The sequence below is a fragment of the Conger conger genome, chromosome 5 (assembly GCF_963514075.1).
Source record: "Conger conger chromosome 5, fConCon1.1, whole genome shotgun sequence".
In the NCBI taxonomy this organism is placed as follows: domain Eukaryota; kingdom Metazoa; phylum Chordata; class Actinopteri; order Anguilliformes; family Congridae; genus Conger; species Conger conger.
The window spans coordinates 17254941-17278444 of record NC_083764.1 but is presented as its reverse complement, the minus strand read 5'-3'; the positions used below and the strand labels follow the sequence as shown (position 1 = coordinate 17278444).

General features: G+C 42.7%; 1 protein-coding gene across 6 annotated transcripts in view; it reads left to right on the top strand.

The window, feature by feature from the left end:
* Positions 1 to 23504, top strand: part of LOC133128785 (unconventional myosin-VI-like) — a 68462-nt gene that overhangs the window by 21257 nt on the left and 23701 nt on the right. For all 6 annotated transcript variants that reach the window (XM_061242563.1, XM_061242562.1, XM_061242561.1 and 3 more), the window contains exons 6-20: positions 976 to 1081; positions 1247 to 1302; positions 1406 to 1503; positions 1954 to 2118; positions 5921 to 6001; positions 10542 to 10722; positions 12165 to 12309; positions 15253 to 15410; positions 16105 to 16196; positions 16736 to 16808; positions 18031 to 18158; positions 18750 to 18845; positions 19635 to 19805; positions 22777 to 22815; positions 23160 to 23253. In XM_061242563.1, the coding sequence (XP_061098547.1) occupies positions 976 to 1081; positions 1247 to 1302; positions 1406 to 1503; positions 1954 to 2118; positions 5921 to 6001; positions 10542 to 10722; positions 12165 to 12309; positions 15253 to 15410; positions 16105 to 16196; positions 16736 to 16808; positions 18031 to 18158; positions 18750 to 18845; positions 19635 to 19805; positions 22777 to 22815; positions 23160 to 23253 (1683 nt within the window). The remainder of the gene's footprint in view (positions 1 to 975; positions 1082 to 1246; positions 1303 to 1405; positions 1504 to 1953; positions 2119 to 5920; positions 6002 to 10541; positions 10723 to 12164; positions 12310 to 15252; positions 15411 to 16104; positions 16197 to 16735; positions 16809 to 18030; positions 18159 to 18749; positions 18846 to 19634; positions 19806 to 22776; positions 22816 to 23159; positions 23254 to 23504) is intronic.

Below are 23504 nucleotides of genomic sequence, written 5' to 3'. Positions count from 1 at the left end.
ACGCTCTTATCCAGAGCGACGTACAATATACATAAGTTGTGCATACCCATAACCAGGGATAACTGCGCTGAAAGACCCTAGAGGGAAGTACAATTTCAACTGCTACCTGTACAACAAAGATAAGGACCAGGGCCTTTTTTCTTTTTTTTTAACAAACAAATAAACAAACAAACAACAAAGCAAAAGTGACCAAACTTAACTATCCAAATACTGCTTACCTAGCCAACTAAAAATACCGATACACAAAGTAAATCACAAAGACAACAATTAAGGTTCACAGGGAGGTAGGGAGGGACGGGGAGAGGCGCTGCTTGAATAGGTGCGTCTTCAGTTTGCGCTTGAAGGTGGGGAGAGATTCTACAGTTCTGACCTCAACGGGGAGTTCGTTCCACCACTGAGCCAGAACAGACAGTAGTCGTGAGCGTGAGGTGGAGGTTCGGAGAGGGGGAAGGTGCCAAGCGGCATGTGGAGGCTGGCAGGGGTGTAGGGCCTGATGATTTTTTGTAGGTAAGCTGGGGAAGACCCCTTAACTGCTTGGAAGGCTAACACCAATGTTTTGAATTTGATGCGAGCCATGACAGGCAGCCAGTGGAGGGAAGTAAGCAGGGGGGTGACGTGTGAGTGTTTGGGAAGGTTGAAGACCAGACAAGCAGCTGCATTCTGGATAAGTTGGAGGGGTCTGATGGCGGACACTGGGAGGCCAGCCAAGAGGGAATTGCATTTTTGTGATTTAATTGCACTAGTTGAATGTGTTATCAGAACAGATTGTGTGTTCTATTATTTGAGGAAAACCAGAAACTTGTTGAATTTCTAAATATTGAGGCATGAATCCTTATTGCCAAGAGACCTGTATTATCAGAATGGATTGTGTGTTCAATTCTTTGTGGACAAGTAGAAAGTTGTCATTTCTGCTCTGTCGCTCTCTCTCTCTCTCTCTCTCTCTCTCTCTCTCTCTGTTGCTGTTCTCATTCTCAGCGGACAAGACTTACCGTGACATGAAGGTACTGAAATTGAGCCAGTCCATAATTGTGTCTGGGGAGTCTGGAGCGGGAAAAACGGAAAACACCAAATTTGTACTCCGGTAAATACCCTTTGTCATGGCAAATGGAAGCCAATCTAATATTACTCAAATTATATGATTTATAATGGACAGCAGAATTTTGCTGACTCATTTATTCCTGAAACATACTTTTAAAGGCCAAGATTTACATTTCACTTCACTTCTTGTTTGTTTTGTTATTTTCAGGTATTTGACAACATCTTACGGAACAGGTCAAGATATTGATGAGAGAATAGTGGAAGGTAAGAATATACTTCTTTGCTTGGATAAGCATGAATTGTGTTGCAGTAGCTTGTTTTGTTTAAGACTGCTTACTTTGTAACTGTTTTACTTCTTGAATTGCAGCCAATCCACTGCTTGAGGCCTTTGGAAATGCTAAAACTGTCAGGAACAACAATAGCAGTCGGTTTGGAAAGTTTGTAGAAATCCACTTCAATGCAAAGGTACCGTGAATCTGTTCTCATTGTTGTTAAATAAAACATAAAGCAGACCTGGGTATTCAAATACTTTTCTACACTTTACTGAGCTTGTCTTTTGTATAGGAACTTATTAAATGCGCTCAAAAAGTGCAAACCCCACCTCCTGGTCCTCTTGACTGCCCCAATTGCTCCAGGCAAAATCAATCGAGCACAGAAAAGTATTTGAATCAAAAACAATTCCGTACTTGACCCTGACATAAATCTAATGGAAATGAAATTGCTTGGAATGTTTTGGAAAATCTCAGAATGTGAGGGGCACTTTGTATTTGTATTAAAACTTCTAAACCCTAACCTCTGTAAAAACGATCAACTATCAATTCACCTGCCCTGTTCTGTCCTTTTGTAAGAAGTCATAACTGTATCCTTAATATTTATAGCCAGTCACATTATTGCATTTCGTACGTCTTTGTGCAGAATGCTGTGGTGGGTGGGTTTGTGTCCCACTACCTGCTGGAAAAGTCCAGAATCTGCACTCAGAGCAACGAGGAGAGGAACTACCACGTCTTCTACAGGCTTTGCGCTGGTGCTTCCGAAGACATCAGCCAGAAGTTTCACCTCAGCTCCCCGAACAGCTTTAGGGTGAGAGATTTATTGGCCGTGCCCTGGATATTTCACAGGGGATGAGCACTGCAGTCTAAAGAGACTGTAATGCGAATGTATTTGAAGTTAGTATCACTATAACAGGCCAAGCTGGTGACCCAGGCATATTCCATGTTATTCTTGTACTGGCCACTAGATGGCAGAGTGGGATCTGTAAACACGCTCTTGGATTCAAAGTGGTCTGGAATTGGCACGGTTTTCTGCAAATCAGCGCTTCTGTGCGTTTAATAAATGAATACATCCATTGCTAATAGTTAGAAGGTCCCCTTGGGAACAGTCCAAACGATCTGAGCCCCCAGAGTCTTCAGACCTCACTTGTAATGTTTGGTGTTTACTTGACACCCAAAGTAATACGCTATTGACTCCGCCGTGTGGCACCGACATCATTCGTCCTAATGGGACTTTTGTCCCGATGTTCCGGCTGTAGTCTAATTAAACGGCTGACACGTGTCCCGACCTTTGGAGTGCTTAACCGTTCCCGCAGAGCATGCTACTTTCCAACATTTATTTTCCTGTCAGTGAGCATTTTAACCTTGTCCTATAATTAACACGATACAGCTGCTTTTAAGCTTTTTTTTATTTCTTATGTTTCTGTTAAATTGGGGTTTGAATCTTCTGGGTAAAGAGAGAATTGCTGCATTACGACTAAAATGACTCGAGCTAACATACAGTAGGGAGGCAACAAAGCTGTGAATCGTTAATTTCTTCCCTGGTGGCCGTTCTTTTCTAAAGATTTTCTGTTGCTGTTTTTTAAAGTTATCAGTGAGCTATGTTGGCCATTGCTTTTGAGAGCAAAATCAAAAGAGTTGTTATAAAAGGTTCTCACTTGGTGTCAGAACACCGCTAATTCCCTAAATTAGCGACTCGGTGAAAACACATTGCATAGGCCTACATTCCCTGTCCACTCTGACAGTAGGTAAAATTAAGAACGCAAACATAAAAAGGAAGATTAGTTACATTTTAATCCAATCAAAGTGTCCATTGTGACACAAATTGGAGGCATACGGTTTGCATTGGGATCACGTGCATCTGCAAAAACATCAAAAGAACCAGGTCATTTTATCAGGTTATTTTCAAAATCACCTCTCAGTTACACGCGCACACACACACACGAACACACACACACATAGATATATTTGGGGAGGGACAAAAAAGAGAAATTGCTTTGCATCACAGTCTGGGTCTCTTCCATAATCCATCAATATGATCAGAAGAAGACTATCAGAGGATACAAAGACACAGACCACATGCAGCAAGTGCAACAAATAAGCCAGAAAATCTGTGTGTAGATAGGCTTGCAAACAGGTGTATACATGCACACGCACACCCAGTGTGATTTCAGTTTTTTTTTTTGCCACATTTTTCAGAGCTGTATTTCATAGTGAGTAATGAAAATTGTTGCATTTGGTTCATTGTTTTGTGTTTAGCTCATAACAATGAACATCAATAGTCATGAAAACCTTGTTTCATTGTCATTTTTGCAAGATAAACATGATTCATGCTACCCATGTCTTCATTATCTGAGATTTCTATCATGAATTACAACTTTTTCACAAAAGCGAATGTCACTATAATTGTTAAATGTGATCTGGAAGAGGTAATTTGCAGGCATTAACCATATATTTTATCTATATTTTTTGGCAATGAGATAAAGACCATATTTTGACACAATTTTATTTTTCTGTATTGCTTTAAAAGCCCAATAGTGTTCCGGGTAAACCCGGTGAACAGTACCAATCGGTCCAAAAAGTGAAAAGAACACATGGATTAATATTAGGCTACTTTTTAGACATATTGCTAAAAAGTTGCAATGCTACATTGTTGTGCTGTTTATTGTTATTACGTGCCTGCAGCTACATGTATATAGTGCTGACTTGGATTTCTCTGGTCTGCGATTAAATCAAATTGCTTGCCTGGGGAGTTTTGTTGGTTGTTTATTTGAGGATATGCACTCAGTGAGCATTATATTAGGTAAGTATTAGACTTAGTCATCTGCTGCTATAATTTTCCTTTGATTTTATCAGCAAGGGGGGTTTAGGGTGGTTCCAATTGTGTGTGATTGTGAAGAGACGCAAATTCGACCCACTGTAGTCCCCAGGAACCTAGCGTTTGTCAGGTCGTACGATTGAAAGGGCAAAGGTCACAAGAGATGCCTTCAACATTTTCAGGTCAATTGTGCATGGAATTTGATGTGCAATTCCCCTTTACCGAACATCCTGCCCATGTATTCATACCTTGTCAATATCATATACAATGATTAATTTACCTGGATGTAATGAATGTATAGTTATAAGTAAATGTATTTATCATGTTGCACAGTCCGATACGCGGTTCGCCTATATTTCATGCGGTTTAATTGTCTCAGCGCCCACCCAGGAATATATTATTTATAATATAATATAATATTTACGGTCTTGTGTCGGCATCGACGCTTGTGTAGCGCCTTGCTTTCGGCTGCCTCGGAGTGTTAGTAATTGCGGGTATTGAAGGCCGTCGAGCGCTAAGCGGAGTCCCGCGGGTGGATCGTGCAGGGTACGAGAGCGCAGTAATGGCAGGCCCCCACGCTGCTTTCGATTGGACGGGGGGCTGAAAAGGCCGCTCTTAATGCGAGATTAGCATAGACAGCGCACAGCGACCCTCGCAGCTGCTCCTGGTGGAGAAGCTCATCCCACCTCATCCGCGAGCCGAAATTGTGTCTCTCACAGAAATCAAGCTCCTTTTCACCCCGGCGGTTTTTTTTTTCCCCACCTTTCATTTCTGCGGGTTTTTCTCTCCGACCGTAGCAGGTGCGGAGAAGCCATTAAAATGCAGACAGACGTTCCCTGGAAGTTCAAAATTACTTTCTTTGGCGAGGCCGGGCTCTTTCAAATTCTCATTTCCCCCCGCGCTTTACCGCCGCGGGAGGACCGAGTGCTAATTTGTCCTTAACTTTGAGTCGCAATTAAATGTCAGTCTGCGTTTTTTTCTAAACAGTTTAGCAAGTTATGTTTTCAGCCAAGTTAGCCTTTGAAAGCGACTCATTTACTGCATTTGCGTTTTTTGTTTTTGCGTTTATATGATTTAATAATAATAATAATAATAATAATAATTAATTAATTATTAGCGATTTAGTTGACTCTTTTATCCAAAGCGACTTAAGAGTTGATTAGAGTTGATAAGGGCCTTGCTCAAGGGCCCAACAGCTATGTGGATTTTACGGTATTGTGGCTACATTATTTAACTTATTTTATTTATCTATTATTATTTATCTCATTTATCTTCTTTATTTGATGCTTGATGTTAAAACCAGGCCCGTGACTTTTTTATTTTAAATACATTTTTTAAATTGTGTTGTGTGACCCAGTGTGACGATAACAACACAACTGGTCTGGGTGCAATATTGAGCCCATAAACAAGGTGTAACGACTAAGTTGTATTTTTTCATGGTATAGCTTTAAATGTTAGAGACTCTTGTTTCCGGAGCAGATCGTTTTTTCACTCTGCCATGGCCATTTCATGCATATTTTACACCAGCAGTTGTACATTTTATTGGTGTGAGCCACCGAAAGGCTTTTTCATTTGGAGTGGCCATTTATGGGCCTGAATATAAAGCTTTTGCTCATCAACCCATCTGCACCTTTTAAAACACTGCAAACGTGCATGCAAACTCCGCTGTTGAAGTTTATTGTGTTCCCTATTTGATTATTAATAATGTATAATTATAATTAATGTCAGGGAGCTCACCATTGCACAGGGTCCCGTGTTTCTAAAACTTCTTCTTTTGTTTTTTTTCCCTCTGCAGTATCTGAACCGGGGCTGCACCCGGTACTTTTCCACCAAAGAAACGGACAAACACATTCTGCAGAACCGCAAAAGCCCGGAGGTACGGTACATCTCATTCCCCTCCTCAGGTCCTTCAGCACCGTGTGCTGGGTCACCACAAGCTCAGTCTTCTCTCCGTGCTGGGTAAACGTGTGTGAGCTGGGTACACGCTGGGGGCTCTACAGAGGAGCGTACGCCCTTCCAGGGGATGTTTCATTCTGTCACGCTCCACTTTTGAGGTATCAGTGAGAGCTGTGGGATCCTACTCTCATTTCTCAGTGTCATTCATCGTGTTTGAACCAAGTGGGCCTCTCATCCGCTTTGACATTGACGGAGTGACGGGCAGGTACACTTTATCCAGGCATCCATAAGTAACACTGGGAGAACATATGAAGAAATCCCTGTGAATTTTTTTCCTGTGGGAAGGATTTTTCCCTGTCGTGTAAATGGGGAAAGTAGGAATCTAAATGCATGGTGAGTTTTGCGGAGTACAGAACACTGTATGCAGGGCCTTTCCCAGGTAAATATCCATCCTAGCATAGGCCGGTAGGGTCAGTGAAATGTGTCAGTTGGTCAGGGAACAGACATTAGAAAAGCAGAACGGCGACCTGTAGGCTGGTTGCATCAGTGAAACGTGTCAGTTGGTCAGGGTATATTGTGCATGTGCAATGCCATATGAATTCCGCCAGAATGTTTTTGAAATTGAACCTGGGTTCCAACACCTGTTCAAAATTGACATGCAAATTGTTTGTAAGTAGTCTAAGGAAATTATTGAACCAAAAAAGTTGTGTCTCGGTCTAAAATGGATGCCTTGAAATAACCAGCCTTGTTCTTATACTTGTGGTGATGGTGTATCCACTACAGACAGTAGACTGTTAAGGTTTAATGTAACTGTTTATGTAATGGTGACTCATTTGAAAAATAGGAGTAAACCCTCTAATGATAAGAATATTATGAACAGAAGGCATCAGCTCCCCAAAGCACTGACAAAATGGCCGTCCTTAATTGGGTCAGTTTAGTAAATACATTATCTATAATATGTGTTTGTGTGTTGGCATTCGAATTGGGCCTACAGCACCAATTTGTATTTGAAATCTTCTGCATCGTTGCAGTATGGTATTTTATGTGTGTGTATAATGTATATGTCGAAAAGTGTACTCACTTTGCTAACTGAGGCTTCCTCCAGAGAAATGGATTTATGTAACACATGCGTGACAGACCAACCGATTTTACTATGTGCTCCCATAGACACAGTTAAAAAACAGTAAATCCCATAGACGCAGTTAGAAAACAACCCATTTAACTTCTGCCGGGTACGTTGAGAAGATACAGATAACTGGCAAAATATTTTAATTAGTAAAATAAAAAAAAGAAATTGTGTGAATGGATTTAACACGGTGTATCAGTGATAATTCTTTATCACACAAAATGAGTTTGCCTCTGTACTTCCCCTTTGATGAATTATGTAGAGGAGTTTCATTATTGCTGCGCTCTATGATGCCCCTTTGGGGAATTGTGTGATGAATTATTGTTATTTTTATTAGGAGTAGCAGGCAGAGAATTTGCCGCTGCCTGTTCCCTCAAATTACACAAGTTGTTTGTTCATTCTACCTGCGTCAGGACATCGCCTAAAAGTTTCTTGCAGCGGAGTTTTGGCTTTGAATTATGTTTTAATGAATTCCGCAACACGTTGACAGATGCGTGTATTAGACGGAACTCATAACACCTCTCCCAGTTGTCAGCTTGGTGGCAACTCCCCCCCCCCCCGTTCTGAATATAGATAAAAATAATTGTGTTGAGTGAACAGATACAGGTGGTGTTGTACACCCCAAATACATAATGTAGGTACTATGTCCGCCAACTCACCCACCCACCCCGCCGCACCCTACCCCACCCTCATATCTCATTTGCTGAATAGACTCTTTTACAGGTCTGTCATTCTATGCATTACATTACATTACATTATTGGCATTTGGCCAATGCGACTGTAGCTACACTAATGCTGGTTTGCAGTGTGTAAACTGTTCGGCCGACCTTGTTCATTGTAGAGGTCATGTATTTTAGAGCTGTTAAATTGACAGAGGACTTTGCAGTGAAGGTGGTAACTGGGCACTAGTAGTAGTTAAGGGGCTGTGAACTACTAATAAAAGATGTGGCCCTTTATGTGGTCATATTATTGACGGCTTTTGGAGGTGGCCTTGCTCTTTACAGCTCCAGTTTTAGAAATGCCAAATAAACATGAATTTAAACATGAAATGCATTGATAAGTTCCAAATGCTGGAGGGTTTGATGCAGTACATGTTTTTCTGCATCTGGTAATGCGTGTCTTCACAACAGGGAGATAGATGTACAGTGGGGTCCAAAACCATTAGTGAAAATGCTTATATTTTACATTCTTTTAAGTTTTAATACAAACTTTTTGATTACTAATTAATATTATCAGCATATTATGGGGTGGCCTGTAGCGTAGTGGTTAAGGTAAATGACTGGGACACGCAAGGTCAGTGGTTCTAATCCCGGTGTAGCCACAATAAGATCCGCACAGCCGTTGGACCCCTGAGCAAGGCCCTTAACCCTGCATTGCTCCAGGGGAGGATTGTCTCCTGCTTCGTCTAATCAACTGTACGTCGCTCTGGATAAGAGCGTCTGCCAAATGCAAATAATGTAATGTAATGTAACAATTTGAGTAAAAAGTGAAATCTTTGAAAAATGACATTAATTTCAGAATTTCTTAGTATTTGTTATATCACCATGTTGCTTTATTGGCAACGTTCACTCAAGCTGGCATGGACTCATTTGAACACAAATGTGCAAAACCTGATGATTCATGTTATTCCAGCATTATTTGACAATGTTCCAAAGAGCATTTTGTGATGTTACTGAATGCTTGGCTTTTGTCAGTCTTCAAGTGCCCCCATAAATGATCAATGCAGTTGAGGTTTGAGGTCAGGTGCTTGTGGATTGTCCAGCACTCCTTGCTCTTCTTTGGTCTTCAAGTAGTTTTTGGAAAGTAACTTTCATTTCAAAATCTTAGAACTTTGTTTATTTACAGGATTACATGGAAACCCCCGCCCCGCCAGATTTTCAATGTGGTCTCAAGACTTTTGGATAAATATAAAACCTTGTCAATATAAAGTTACTGTCCATTCCTCTGTACCTGATGAAAGTATAACAACATTTTAATGCCACTGTTCATTGCTGATAATCATGGCTGTGCATTTTTTTATGCTGCTGCTTCTCTGTGTAATACAGGACAATAAGGTGATCACTTTCCCTAGACTGCGCATTTAAAACACTGTGTTTCTGACCAACCTGGGTCAATTGCATAATTGTTTTGGATTCAAATACTTTTTCTGTGCTCAACTGATCTTGCCTGGTGCAATTGAACCAACCAAGAGGGCCAGAAGGTGGGGTTTGCACATTTTGAGAGTATTTCCTAGGTTCCAGTACACCAGACAAGCTCAATAAAGCGTAGAAAAATATTTGGATCCATAACATTTACGTATTTGACCCAGGTCCGGTTTTTGATGCAGATGTTGGGATTCTCTCTCTCTTCACTGTTGCCTCTCTGTGGAGAGAGAAGCAGAACTAAAGCATGCATTAGCTTTTAATGAGTGTCGTGTTTGGGTTGTTGTGCTGGGGTGGGGTGACTTTAATTGGTGGTGGGCTGTTCTAAACCTTTCATGTCCAGAGCTTCTGTCTGGCACAGAATGTCACAGTATGGTATTTATGCTGGTGATGAGGCACTCAGGATTACTCAGTGTATTAATAAGCTGAAGTCACGTACTTTAGTCAGAGACTACCTCAGGTTGTCTGTGAGGGTGGAGATTTTAGTTACACATCTCTGAAAACCTAGTTTGGTATTTATTTGAAGACTGTTTTAGATGTTTTCAGACAAGATGAGTGATTAGTGGAGTAAGAACTTTTGAGATATACAATACATTCGTCTCCTGTGAGCTGACCTACTACAACAGCACCGGATCTAAATCAGTTGTAGTTTACCAATGAAATCATTTTTACCATTTGCATAAATTATTATTCTAGATTTTTCATCTTGAGATTTGTGAAACCTATATATACCCTCATACTGTGACATTTTGCTGGTTGTGTGTTTCTCTCTCTTGCCTGAAATTCATACTGCAACTGTATACAGCAGAAGAGTTTTTGTGATTGCAAATGCAGGTCAGAATCTACACATTTGTAAAATTTGGAAACCCCTTGATTGACTCTCTTTGGAGCTAATCTTTCACACTTAAAACTCATTAAATATGTTCCTTCTAAGCTAACAGGCTAACAGGTTTGACACATTTGCCAATTTGAAATGACCAGACCATTGCTTACCGGTGTTTTCACCAATCACATCTCATTTCATTCCACCCAAAAATGTTAATGACTGTTTTAATAGGCTTTTAATTGCAAAAAGCGTAGGATGACGGTCAAAATTGCGATTTAATCGAGTGCTAACCCTGCCGAGACGTGTCTCTAAATGAGTTAGCATAACATCAGGACGACTTGCGAAGACAGTTGAGGGGATGAGAGGGAAAGAGAGGAAGATTAGGAGGAAGAGGAGTGATTAAGGGTCTGTCCCTGCGGTTTAACAGCACCTGAAGGCCGGGTCGTTGAAAGACCCGCTGCTGGATGACCACGGAGACTTCAGCAGGATGTGCGGGGCGATGAAGAAGATCGGACTGGACGACACGGAGAAGCTGGACCTGTTCCGGGTGGTCGCTGGCGTCCTGCACCTGGGCAACATCGACTTCGAGGAGGCCGGGAACACCTCCGGTAAGCAGCCCGTTGTCAAATCCTTTCCGAGGATTTGGCGTTAATCTCGCTCGTAAACCCCTTTCGCTTTTACAAAAGGCACAATCGGGAGCAAATCCCTGGATAAAGAGGCTCAGTGAAGAAATAAAGAAGGGATAGCACGCAAACGGCTGCCCAAAACGAAACCGTTTTTTCCCCTGGCGTTGATTGCGTATGCGAAATTATGGCGTGTTAATTGTCCTCGCGGCGACACGAAAGGCTCTTCGCGGTCTTTCTCCGAGGTTTGGCATAATTAATTTTGAATTAATTTAGGATTGATTGATTGCTGAAAGTCACACATCCTTGCTGCGTCTTTCCCAGGCAGGCCCCAGGCCAACTCTAGCCTGGATCTCTTAACTCCGTGTGATATATTCAAAAGCACAGTAATCTCAGCGTTGATGGAGTGGGGTAGCCCAGGACTAATGGAAGCCATTTTAGGTTTAAATGGATGAGCAGTTGGGTTGCCTCTTACCAATAAATCACCCCCAAGGCCTTGCGGTGTAGATTAGCATCGGATCTGAATGCGGCTATCGATGCCAAATGAGGTAAACAGAGGATGCAGTGTTGCGTTTCTGTTGAATCGCATTACCTGGGGGATTTCCATTTGCGGCGTTTGCGTCAAGTGTGACATTGTTGTTTGTGTAATTAATAAAGCGTCAGGGACTGGGTTCAGTTAAGGGGAGGGCACAGCGATTGGTTGTTTATGTTATGTTTAGGTTATTTAATTTAGCAATGTGTGTGTGTGTGTGTGTGTGTGTGTGTGTGTGTGTGTGTGTGTGTGTGTGTGTTATCGCCTGCATCCTGCATGCACATTTGCATGTCACAGGGCTTAGAGCGGAATAAAATCTGTGTGACTATACTGTACTCTATGTCTGAGAGAATGAGGAGGTGATGTCTCACAAACTGTGTGGATGATGTGTAGGCGTAATGTCTGGATTAATAGCATGTTTTGTTGACTGTGTAATATGCATCCATCCATTCAATGCATGTCATTTAGCTGACGCTTTTATCCAAAGTGACTTACAGATAATTAGACTAAGCAGGAGACAATGCGCGGTTAAGGCTTGCTCAAGGGCCCAACAGCAGTGTGGATCTTATCGTGGCTACACTGGGGATTGAACCACAGACCTTGCATGTTCCAGTCATGCACCTTAACCACTACGCTACAGGGTTTCCTGGGGGTGCTGGATTGGTGGATACATTGGGTTGCAGGAACCCTGAACTGGTCACCAATCTATTGCAGGGCACACCCACCATTCACTCACACTCATACCTAGGGGACATTTAGACTCATCCAACTAACCTAACCTGTATGTCTTTGGACTGTGGGAGGAAACCCACATGGACACAGGGAGAACATGCAAAATAATATCACATAAAATAAAATAACATTTATTTGTGTGTGTGTGTCTGTGTGTTGCCAGGTGGCTGCAACCTGAAGAATCAGTCGAGCCAGTCTCTGGAATACTGTGCGGAGCTTCTGGGGCTGGATGAGGAGGACCTGAGAGTCAGTCTCACCACCAGGGTCATGCTCACAACAGCAGGGGGCGCCAAAGGCACAGCAATCAAGTAAGAAGGCCCACTGCACTTAAATGTCAGGGAAGGCATGATAAATACATGTTTTTGTTCTTCCCAAACCATTAAGAGAAGCTATAAAATCCATTGTGTTTTAGCAAATTAAAATGGTATTTTATGGAATATATAGAATCAAATGTCAGTCTTTTTCTTTTTTTTCCCTAGAGTTGACATTTCCAGTGTTCATTTATTGAATACTTCTAGTGAGTATCCTCCTCACCATAAATATATTCATATAAGAATGCTTACTGTCCAGTATCAAACCTAGCAAGTTAACCCCTATATATTCCATACTATATCGAGTTACTATTTGATACTGTACTGTATATTCCCTAAAATACCATTTTAATTGCCAAAGAAGAGAGGTAATTAAAGTGGATAACAACAGTTTGGACACCCACCCAACCTACCCCACCCCCATTAGCTATTTGAAAGGTTCTGTGATGAGCCATTGGACTGCAGGTGTAAGTAGCTCATCCTCCCTGTAAGTTAACAGCGTCTCCGTGCCTTCTCGTTCTCCGCCTCCCACCGAACCAGTCACTCTCACACTGCCGCAGGAAGTGCGGTCGAGCTGTCGCGCGGCGCGAAAAACGAGGACGCGCCTCCTCTCCGAGCGGGAGTCGGAAACGGTCTCCCGCCGCTAAGAGCCGTCATTACTCCCGCCATCTTTCCCGTCGTCAAAAAACACGCTTTTAGCATCGGGCCCCGCGTGATTTTAATCCCGCTGCTTTCAGTTTTTCTTTTTTTTATGAACAATTTCAGCATTATTTTCAATTGTAGAGTCATTGTTGGGCGCATCCCTTCCGACAATAACAGGCAGTTTGGCTGCAGTTAGCACGATGAGATTGCCCGGTGGCGTCTTTAATTTGTCTTTATCTGATTCTCGTTTATTTTTATACAAATCGGGGGGGGGGGGGGGGGGACATGCTGTGGCATCTATGAGGGAGCACTTCAGGGAAGATGAAGGGAGGAAATGAGGCAGAAAAAAAGAGCGGGAGTGAGGCAGCCGTGCCCGGGGGAGCGGCTCTCAAAATGGCTGCCAGACTTTGATCACATTTCAGATGGAACCCGCACCCGGCGTAGAGCTTTACCGTCGGACGCGGTAAATGCACCCGGGTGTCTCGCCCAGGATTTTCTGTAAGTGCGGTGTCTTGACCTGCCCGGTTACGGATGTGTCGGGGCCGGTCCCCGGGGCCCTCCGCGGGGAGCTTAGCGCACGACGACAGTTGGCCGCCACAGCCCTCCTTACTCCCTTAATTCTGAAATCATGTCTGTCGCCTCCCAGGATTGTCTGTTGGTTGTCTTCTGCCGGTTTCCCGCGACACCAACAAAGTGTCAGCTGCCTTCTGTTTGCCTCTGCGCATATTTATACAGCGCCGCAATTAATGCCTTCGATAACGAACCGGCTGAACGGCTTAAGGGGGCAGCGAGGATTTGAACCTGCGTCTATTTTTATAGGTTGCGTAAGAAGGAAAGCTTCTGTTTGAACTCGTCGGTGACGGAATGGCTCCGGCCCTTTTTGCGTGAGGTAGTGTAGTCGTTAAACGCGTTCGCCCCAACTGACCAGTTCGGAGAGGCTTGTTCACAGCGGTAAAGAAACCTTACTGTACGTCTTGTGCTGAGCAGTGAAAAATCTACCACTAAAAGTCTGCTTTACGGAAACTGGCCATGTGTCAGGTGTGGGAAACATGGCAAGGGGCCAGTCACGAGTGCTCTTTGCTGAGGCTGGCCTGCAGTTAGAATACATGCTGTGTTGTTGGGAAAATTTTGTTTTGGTGAAATTGGCTTTACATTGTTTTGAGGTGATGAGCAGTTCCTACTGGGAGTTGTGTGTCGGAATTAAATGTACACGGTAGATGTCTGGGGAAACTAAAATTGAAAGGAAAGAGTAAGGTCAGGTAAGAGGCACTGCTATCATTTCGAAAAGTAATTGCATTTTAATTTTCTTGTGTGATTAATTTAACAGTATTAATTCCATTGAAAGTGGCAATTGAACCTGGTACCTGGAAAAGCGCTTCACATTACGCATATCACACTATATGATTTACATATCCCAGTTAAATTAAATATGAGACCATATTATATCAATTGGAAACTGTTTAGTATGAGTTATGAGGTGCGATTGATTGTAAAACAAAGAAACTGACCCCAATAAGAATATGAAAAATGCAACTTTATTATGCTTCAAGATTCTTTATAGTTACTTCCCATTATACATGGAAAAGAAAGTAAAATTATTAAAATTGGCTCCTTGACATTGCAGCAAATAGTAATAACATATCAATAGTGCTATATATATATAAATAACAATAACAATTAAATAATTATAGCAATTTGAATATAAATAGTGTGTAGTGTGTGTAATAATTTATAATGATCTGCACTGTTAAAGTAAATGAATATAATTTTGTCTGATTAAATTTTGTATATTACCGGGTTAAACGTATGCGTGAGAAACTAAGGAGAAGGTTTTCCTTGATAAATTGTTCCGTCTGTTGACTTCCAAGCATCAAGGCTTGTTCAGGCTCCTGTGTCCTGAGTTACTCAAATGCAGTTGTGGCTAAACTTAATGGGGAGCATGTTCAGGATTAAAAATATTCCTCTCTTCGCTGTGTGCTGGCCTCTTTGTCTTCACTCATATCATTAAATGGCCTCCATTGGTGTTGCTCTCCTGCCAGAATTTATGGTCTTTAATGCCCACTTGGTGTGCTTTTTCTGTGGTGTCTTTGACATGAAAGAGTGCTTTTTTTAAAAGCTAGTTTGAAGTTTTTGCTTCAGCCCCTGGCTGGCATATCTAGGTCATTTCAGGGGGCCGTTGTGTCTCATATGAATTCGGAGTACGGGCAGGGTGTATGGGCGGAGAAGCAGCACGGTCAGATCTTGGGACTTGACGGCCCCGTTTTTTGACGCCTCGTTCTCCTTCCTTGTTTCCCCCAGGGTGCCGCTGAAGGTGGAGCAGGCCAACAACGCGCGGGACGCCCTGGCCAAGGCGGTGTACGGTCGCCTCTTTGACCATGTGGTAACCAGAGTCAACCAGTGCTTCCCCTTCGAGACCTCCTCCAGCTTCATCGGGGTCCTGGACATCGCCGGCTTTGGTCAGTCCACAGTCCACCAGATAGTTTATTGATTCACATGGTTTAATGATTCACATAGTTTATTGATTTACATGGTTTAATGATTCACATAGCCAGGCTGATGGAACTTGCTTTTGGTACAGCATGTTACAATTCAGAGACCATAATGCAGTGGGGAAGAAGCCAAGTTGTTTTTTGTGGGCGGTGGCTGGCAGGCAGTACTACTCCAATACTTTTCCATGCTCAACTGATCATGCCTGGTGCAATTGAGCCAACCTGGAGTGCCAGAAGGTGGGGTTTTCACCTTTTGTGTATTTCCTAGGTTCCAATACACCAGACAAACCCAGTAAAGTGTAAAAAATATTTGAATCCAAAACAATTACGTATTTGACCATGTCCACTTTCCACGGCAAATGACCTTACGCTTTTGTCTTGGTGCTCGACACGCCACTTGCACACAGGTCCTTCTGAGCAACATAGTCAACTGGTGGAGTACTTGTACTTGATGCTTGTCCTTAATATAGGGCAGCCTGTAGCGTAGCAGCTAAGGTACATAACTGGGTGTAGTCCTGGTGTAGCCACGATAAGATCAGCACAGATGTTGGGCCCTTGAGCAAGGCCCTTAACCCCACATTGCTCCACTGCTCCTAAGTAACAGAGGACAAATTAGCCCACGGGGTTCAATAAAGTATGTCTTCTCCTTCTCTCTCCGCAGAGTACTTTGAGCACAACAGCTTCGAGCAGTTCTGCATCAACTACTGCAACGAGAAGCTGCAGCAGTTTTTCAACGAGCGAATCCTCAAGGAGGTAGGCACAACGGCGGCACTCCTCGGGCCTCGATACCGCCGCTCCAGTGCGTGCCTGGCCCGTCGCTAAATAAGCTAAGGCTCGGTGCCGTGACGTGACGCCTGGGAACACTGCTCTCGAGCAAAAAAAACTGTCAGCATCAACAAACTTTGGTGAGGCTGGAGGTTCATAGCTTTAATTCCCCAATCTTAAATGTTCCGCTGCTATTCTATAATTCATTCAGGGTTACCTGAGACAAAGACATCAGACAAGCCAATAAATATTCATTTGAATTCAAATGCACCGACCGTTTTACCCACCTGAATGTCCTTCAGATCAATTTGCGGCTTAATAAAGATATAATAGACAAAGGGCTGGCAGGCTTTTTGTTTATTTAGTTAGTTACGATTTATTATTTTTTTTGTTCATTTATTAATTTTTCAGCTTCTAAAACAAGCATGTATTTATGTCTGTGTCGGTGAACCGGTGCCAGGCGTGTCCCTTGTGTTGAATTAACGAGCACTGAGTTGCTGACAGGAAATTTCTGTGTGCGATTTCAGGAGCAGGAGCTGTATCAGAAAGAGGGACTGGGAGTAAACGAGGTTCATTACGTCGACAACCAGGACTGCATAGGTCTGTTTCCACTCCTACCTACTCACACACCCAATCCGCAACCCTCCCCCTCTCCTTCCCTCTCACCCTGCCTGTTCTGCCGTCCTGCTGGCTGCCCGACTCCTTTTACGCTTTTCAAAGTGACTCTTGAAGAGCCTCGGTTGCCTTCTGAAGCCGTGAGATGCACCAGGTGTGTCGGATTTAGAGGTTCTGTGAGTCAGAAGCGCTTCTGTGAGCCACTGACTGTGCCCAGCCCCAGGAACGTAATCTGAGGGATTTGAAAGCGGAAAGAATGCTGAACGCAGAGTCTGTACACGGGAGGGAGAGATGAAGGGAAGGAAAAAGATGGATAAAAAGGGACGGTGTGAAAATCAGTAAATAAATCCATAAATTCATGTGCGCACATATACATGCATACACATACGGATCGTGTAGGCAGCATCTTTCGAGACATTCACAACATTGTTTTTCACCATAAACACGACAGCCATTTTGTTTCGAGGAACAGCTGTTGCGATGTCTTGTTTACGTTTGCAGTCTTACAGTGTATTCTGGCAATACCTCAGATAAGCCATCAGAAGAATGAACTTGATGTTGAATCTGTTTGCAAAATTGCTGCCGGCTTCTGGAGAATTATAAAGGCTGTCTCAGGCGCGTGATACTTTGAGGTGTCGTGAGCCAGTCAGACACCGTCTGCTCGGTTAAGCTGGAACACAGAAAGCCAGCTGTTTGTACAGAGTGGGCTGATAGCAGTTTTCACGAGAATTTGCGCCGAGACAAACGAGAGTCATCTCAATTACCGAACATTTGTGAGAGTTTCTGCGAGCTTCGGAGTCTCGGCCGTTTCGGTGCTGTCACCGCTGTGGTTGTTGGAGCGTTAATTTCGACGCCGTTCCTTGTCCTCGAAACACATCCCACGTCGCGGCTGACAGACTGTCGTCCTTTTTTTATGCTAATGTACGTTTTGATTGACTGGTTGAGTTGTCCTGCTGTGAACTGCGTGTCTCTGGCTTGGTGCGCTTTATTTGTTTGCAAGCTAGTCTCCGCTTTCCTCAAAGGCCAGGATGCTGACATTTATCTCATTCTATAGCTGAGTTTTGACAACCGCGTTTTCTTCTGGCCTGTACCATATAAATGCTAAAATGCTCATTAAAATGCTTGGTAGTGGATGTGCAGTGTCCTCGATCACTCTTCCGTGTACGACCCGGTACCCTCAGCTTACCGGGCTGGTTTTCATCGACAGACCTGGTGGAGGCCAAGCTGGTGGGCATCCTGGATATTCTGGACGAGGAGAACCGTCTGCCTCAGCCGAGCGACCAGCACTTCGTGGAGACCGTGCACAGCAAGCACAAGGACCACTTCCGTCTGACCGTGAGGGCCGCGCCTCGCCTTTCCGCTCGCGCTTCAGTGCCTCCCGCGGCCAATGACGGCTGACAGCGGGAGCCGTCCAAAAGCAAATGCTTGTCTCGCTGTGGCATTTAAGATTCTTCAGAGACAGGGTTTGAAATCATTTCTGTCAGCCGGGTAGAGAGAAAAGGAAGATGGAAGATAGCATTGTTTGTCAGTATCGAGGTGTGAAAAGGTGTGTACTGTATGTAGTTAAAAGAAATGGGAGAGTGTGAGGTAGAGAGAGAGAGGGAGGGAGGGAGGGAGAGTGTGAGAGAGATTAGATTAGATGTTAATGTGGGAACAAACAGAAAGCACACAAGATCTTGGCATCCAGATATTGTGTGTTGAATGACATTCGTACATTTTTCATTTTGGATTTAAATGTATTCAACTGTCAGTGAGTGTTATTGAGCAAGCTGCAAGTGGTATATATGTGTATGGGTGTGTGCGTGTGTGTGTGTGTTTGCAGTTCTGTCCGTATTTTAGTATACTTTAAGTACACACGTGTGTGTGTGCGTGTGTGTGTGTTAGGCTGTATGCCTTCAGCTCAAAATGGCTCCCTACACCCCTCAGGTGCCCAGAAAGTCCAAGTTGACGGTCCACAGAAACGTTCGGGATGACGAAGGCTTCATCATCAGGCACTTTGCCGGAGCCGTCTGCTACGAAACGGTACGTCTGACAGGAAGAGGGATGACACTGTCGTACCTGCGCACACTTCATTAACTTGACTCCGGGACCTATCTTTTTTTTCTCCTGTTAAAAGGACTTTTAACAACTTTTTTGGCATCGTTCCCTTCACCCAATTCATTTTCCGTGTCACTTAGCATAACTCTTGCCATTGAATATATAGATTTCTGCTTGTAATACCCTTAGGGCCATGAGTGAATGTGAATTGGGTTTATTCAGCCCAATGGATAGCATTTGATAGGAAAAGTGAATTGTGCCTGAAATCTTCGATTTACGGGACTAGTGGTTAAGATGCATGACTGGGTTGGTGGTTCGATCCCCGGTGTAGGCACGACAATATCCGCACCGCCGTTGAGCTCTTGAGCAAGGTCCTGAACCCCACATTGCTCCAGGCGGGATTGTCCCCTGCTTAGTCTAATCAACTGTAGTAACTGTAATGTAATGAATAAAATCAGCTCTCAGGCTCCATATGCTTTCTCTCACAGATTTCTTGTGCATTTTGGGTATTACATTACATTCACAGCATTTGGCTGACGCTCTTATCCAGAGCAACATACAGTTGATTGAGACAATCCTCCCCAGGAGCAATGCAAGGTTAAGGGCCTTACTCAAGGGCCTGTGCAGTTCTTTTTGTGGCTACACCGGGATTAGAACCACCAACCTTGCGTGTCCTAGTCAGGTACCTTAACCACTACGCTACAGGCAGCCACAGGTCGGGTATTATGAACGCTTACGCTCAGTGATGTGAGATGCCTCTCTTTCGGTCCTCAGGTAAAGTTTGTGGAGAAAAACAACGACGCCCTCCACATGTCCCTGGAGTGCCTGGTGAGCGATTCCAAGGACAGGTTTGTTCGGGAACTCTTCGAAAATTCAAATAATTCCAAGGACTCCAAGCAGAAGGCCGGGAAGCTTAGCTTTATCAGCGTGGGAAACAAATTCAAGGTGAGGGGAAAATGCAAACACAGTTTATCAATACACTACACTTATGATATGGGTTGGATTTCTGCTTACTTAGGTTTATTTTTTATTAAATAAATGTACATATTTTATCACATTTTGCTGTTATATTACACTATATTTATAGTTGAGTCAATAAAAGGTGTAAGTAATCAAAAGAAAGCAAAGATGGCTTACTGATTTTTGAATTATATAAGCTTACTTGCTTAATAAGATTACTTTTCCCACTCATATCTGCATATTCCAATGATAATGCAGATAAAAGCTGTATATACTGTATAATGGCTCTGAGTGCTTACAATGTATAGTATTTGACATAACTAGAAATTAATTACAGCAATAAAAGCTTTTAGGGATGTGACAGAAACTCTTAGCTGTTTTAAGTTGGTGGATGGATGCAGCTCCATATAATTATTCATTTTGCTGTTCAATTGTTTCCATGCACCGGGAACTGGGCTTTTCGGTCTGAGTCATTTTTATTCATTCAAGATCTGTGGGAGAGCCACCTTCAGATGGTTTCAATGGGCAATTAAAGACTCATCTGGGAGCTTAGCAGAGCATGCATCAGCAAGACTTTACTGCCCTTTTCACTTTTAAAAGTCCCAATATGACTCACACATTTGCATTGCCCAACTAGCTATATTATGATTTCTGCACGATAAAAATGACTGAACTGACTTCATAAAATGACAAGCGTGAATTTTTACATCGGTCCATAATATTGAAAACTAAAGACCATTAAAAATACATAAACATTAAAAATATATTATAACCGGGTTATGGTATCTATTAAAACCACCATTCTTGAGTGATGAGCCAAGCCGATTACAGATTGGTGTGCACCCATAAAAAGTAACGGTTTATTAAGTCTGTTCTGTGTCATATACTGTATCTTGCTGAATGTAAAGAAAGTACAAAAGGGCTCCATGTTTGGTCTCGATATTAAATTGTTGTTTGGAATATGTGTTCGTATTACGTAACTTAATGAATATTGCATTGTTTAATGTATTTAGTCGGTGTATTGGATTATAATTTTAGCACGCATTTAATTGAGGAGTTTGAATCGATGACTGTTGGATTCGGTGTCTGTGGTGTGTGCGTCCTCTGTCTGTTTCCTGTGCTCATGTGTTCTTAATACCTCTCCCTTTTCGCTGTTTTCCCTCTCTCCACACTTTCCTCCTCCTGTCTCTCCATCCTTTCCCTAAGAAAGCTGTGATTTAATCTGGATAAACCCAGCTCAGGATGTCTAGCGAGAGAATGAGAGGGAGAAAGACAGAGACAGAGAAAAAGACAAGGCTTTAGGCCGGTAAAAATCAGTCATGATGAAAATAGAATCAGCCAGGGAGAGAAGGTAACTCATTTCCTGTTGTTGTTTTTGTTTTGTTTTTTTTTTTAATCAAAAGAAGCCAACATACCTGCTTCTGTTCTTCAGTCACTAAACCGCTCCCCGTCTTTCTGTGTCTCCCCTTGGTGTTGCCTGTGACTGTCGTGTTTCATTCGTCCGCAAAAGCCACCAACAGACATGTCAATCGCTGAGCTTTAGGTACTTTCAGCTTGTGCAAGAGTGAACCATTACATCTGCTGGTCTCCATCTACTTGCGTGTGGAAGCGCAATAATTAGGATTTTATCTGTGATGAAAGGGTGCTTTTTTTTTCTTGTGTATAATATTAATTTAGAGCTTTGGAGCACTACAGACTGATGACTGTAATTAAGGCAAAGTTCTGCTCAGCCACCCACTAATAACATGTCACAGAACCCAGCAGTTTAATTTCAGAGTAAAAATGTTTAATGCTAAGCATTACACTCTTAGGGGCAACGCATGAGCTGTTTTTGACTGGTGTTTCCCATGTCCTTGTACAAAGCAAGGTCCTGATGGAGACTGGGTGAAAAATATACCCGTTAATTGTCAATTGTTGGCCCTCAATAAGGTTTTGTGTCTGGGGAGTGTTTGTGTCAGTTTTGAATTTATTGTTAGTCTGGCTATAATGCTCTCACACGAGAAATTGATTAATGGATGTCTATACACATCACAGAATATTTGAAATGATGTTGTTGTCTGTGAGTTGTTGTTGCGTGTGGGCGTGTTTGATGTGTACAAATTGTCCCACTAGCCTATATTTCATGTCTTTTAACCCAGGAGAGGAAGAGGAGGAAATATGTTTGTATATTATAGCTTAATGTTAGCCACTGTGTTCCATGAGCAATCATAAAAATAAATAAAAAATAGTTTCCAATGGTAGGTTCAAGTTCAGTTTGATAAAGGCATATTTGGTCTTAATAAAATGACATGAATAAAGTTACCTCTGGGATTGTAAAAATTTTTTTTAAAAAAAGAAGAAAAATGTTTCTCCTTGATACATTTTTCCCCTCAGACTCCTCTATTTGTTTGACCAGTCAACTAATTTGTATAGACACATGACCAATCGCTTTAGTAAGAACCAATAAGTTAACACAAGATCAATACAGGCTTCTACTGTAGTATACTGTAATACAGTAGTATCAAACAGATGTAACCTGAGCAGTCTCGAGGCATTTCCCCTTTGTGGTAATGAGTGAAAACCAAGCTATTGCATTCTTCTGAGCGATGTGAAACCAGGACAGGCAAAACGACGATTGATATTCTTTTCATCCTTGTGTGAGCACTTTGATGTGTTCGGTCTCACGAGGCGGTTGTCTGTCTGTTACCCACAATGCACGGCTCCTGTTTGTTTATCCGTCTCGGTGCATTGTCAGTGTTCGGAGCTGTACCTTTTGCATGAAAGGAAAACAAATGGTCCTTGTCTTTGTGGTAAATATGATACCATAAATCTGCTGGCTGCATTTTGTTCTGCGTGTCTGTGTTTGGATTTGATTTTGATGCTGACAGCAGATGGATGAATACTCTTAGCAAGCATGTTTTCTGGTGTAATGTACAGTTAGAGCCAACCAGCTAACACAATCCGCCTTGTCTAACAGACCCAGCTGAACATCCTCCTTGACAAGCTCCGTAGCACAGTGAGTATCTCCACCTTGGTTTTTATTGTTTGTGGAAAGTTTTAGTTTCTTGAAATTTAATCTGAACCTATCGATTTGAGTCAATGACCTAGCGTCTGGCCAAGAAAGGAAAAGCACTTCATGTTTCCATGTTCTCACATATTGAAACATAACATCCTATTTATCAACTTGCTCATGCGGGCTGCAGTGTCTGCTGTTACTTGCTCCAACCGTGAACTAAACCACTTCATTTCACTGATTTTCATTCATATCGTTTCATATCATTTGTGAAATCTGATGGCGTAGTGCATGGCTGGAGTTGAGTTTCCCTGTGCTAACGTGTGCTTTACTCGGTCATGTTAAAGGGTTCCAGCTTTATTCGTTGTGTGAAGCCCAACCTGAAGATGGTGAGCCACCAGTTTGAAGGAGCGCAGATCCTGTCCCAGCTACAGTGTTCAGGTCTGTATGGGCCCAGACCGTAGACTGTAGAAAAAAATACTGACCAGGAGCTGTTTACATGACCCACTGACTATCCATGGGCTTGTGAAAAGCGTTTTGACACCGGGGTAGACAAGTTTATAGGCACCGCCATCCTGTACATTTTGGAGCCAGAGACCATGTAGTAGGAAAGCCAAGTGCAGTTCCTCCACTAAGCACGTAAGCTATTCATCCACAAAGTATTGTTGTACTGTCCTAATAACACAATAACT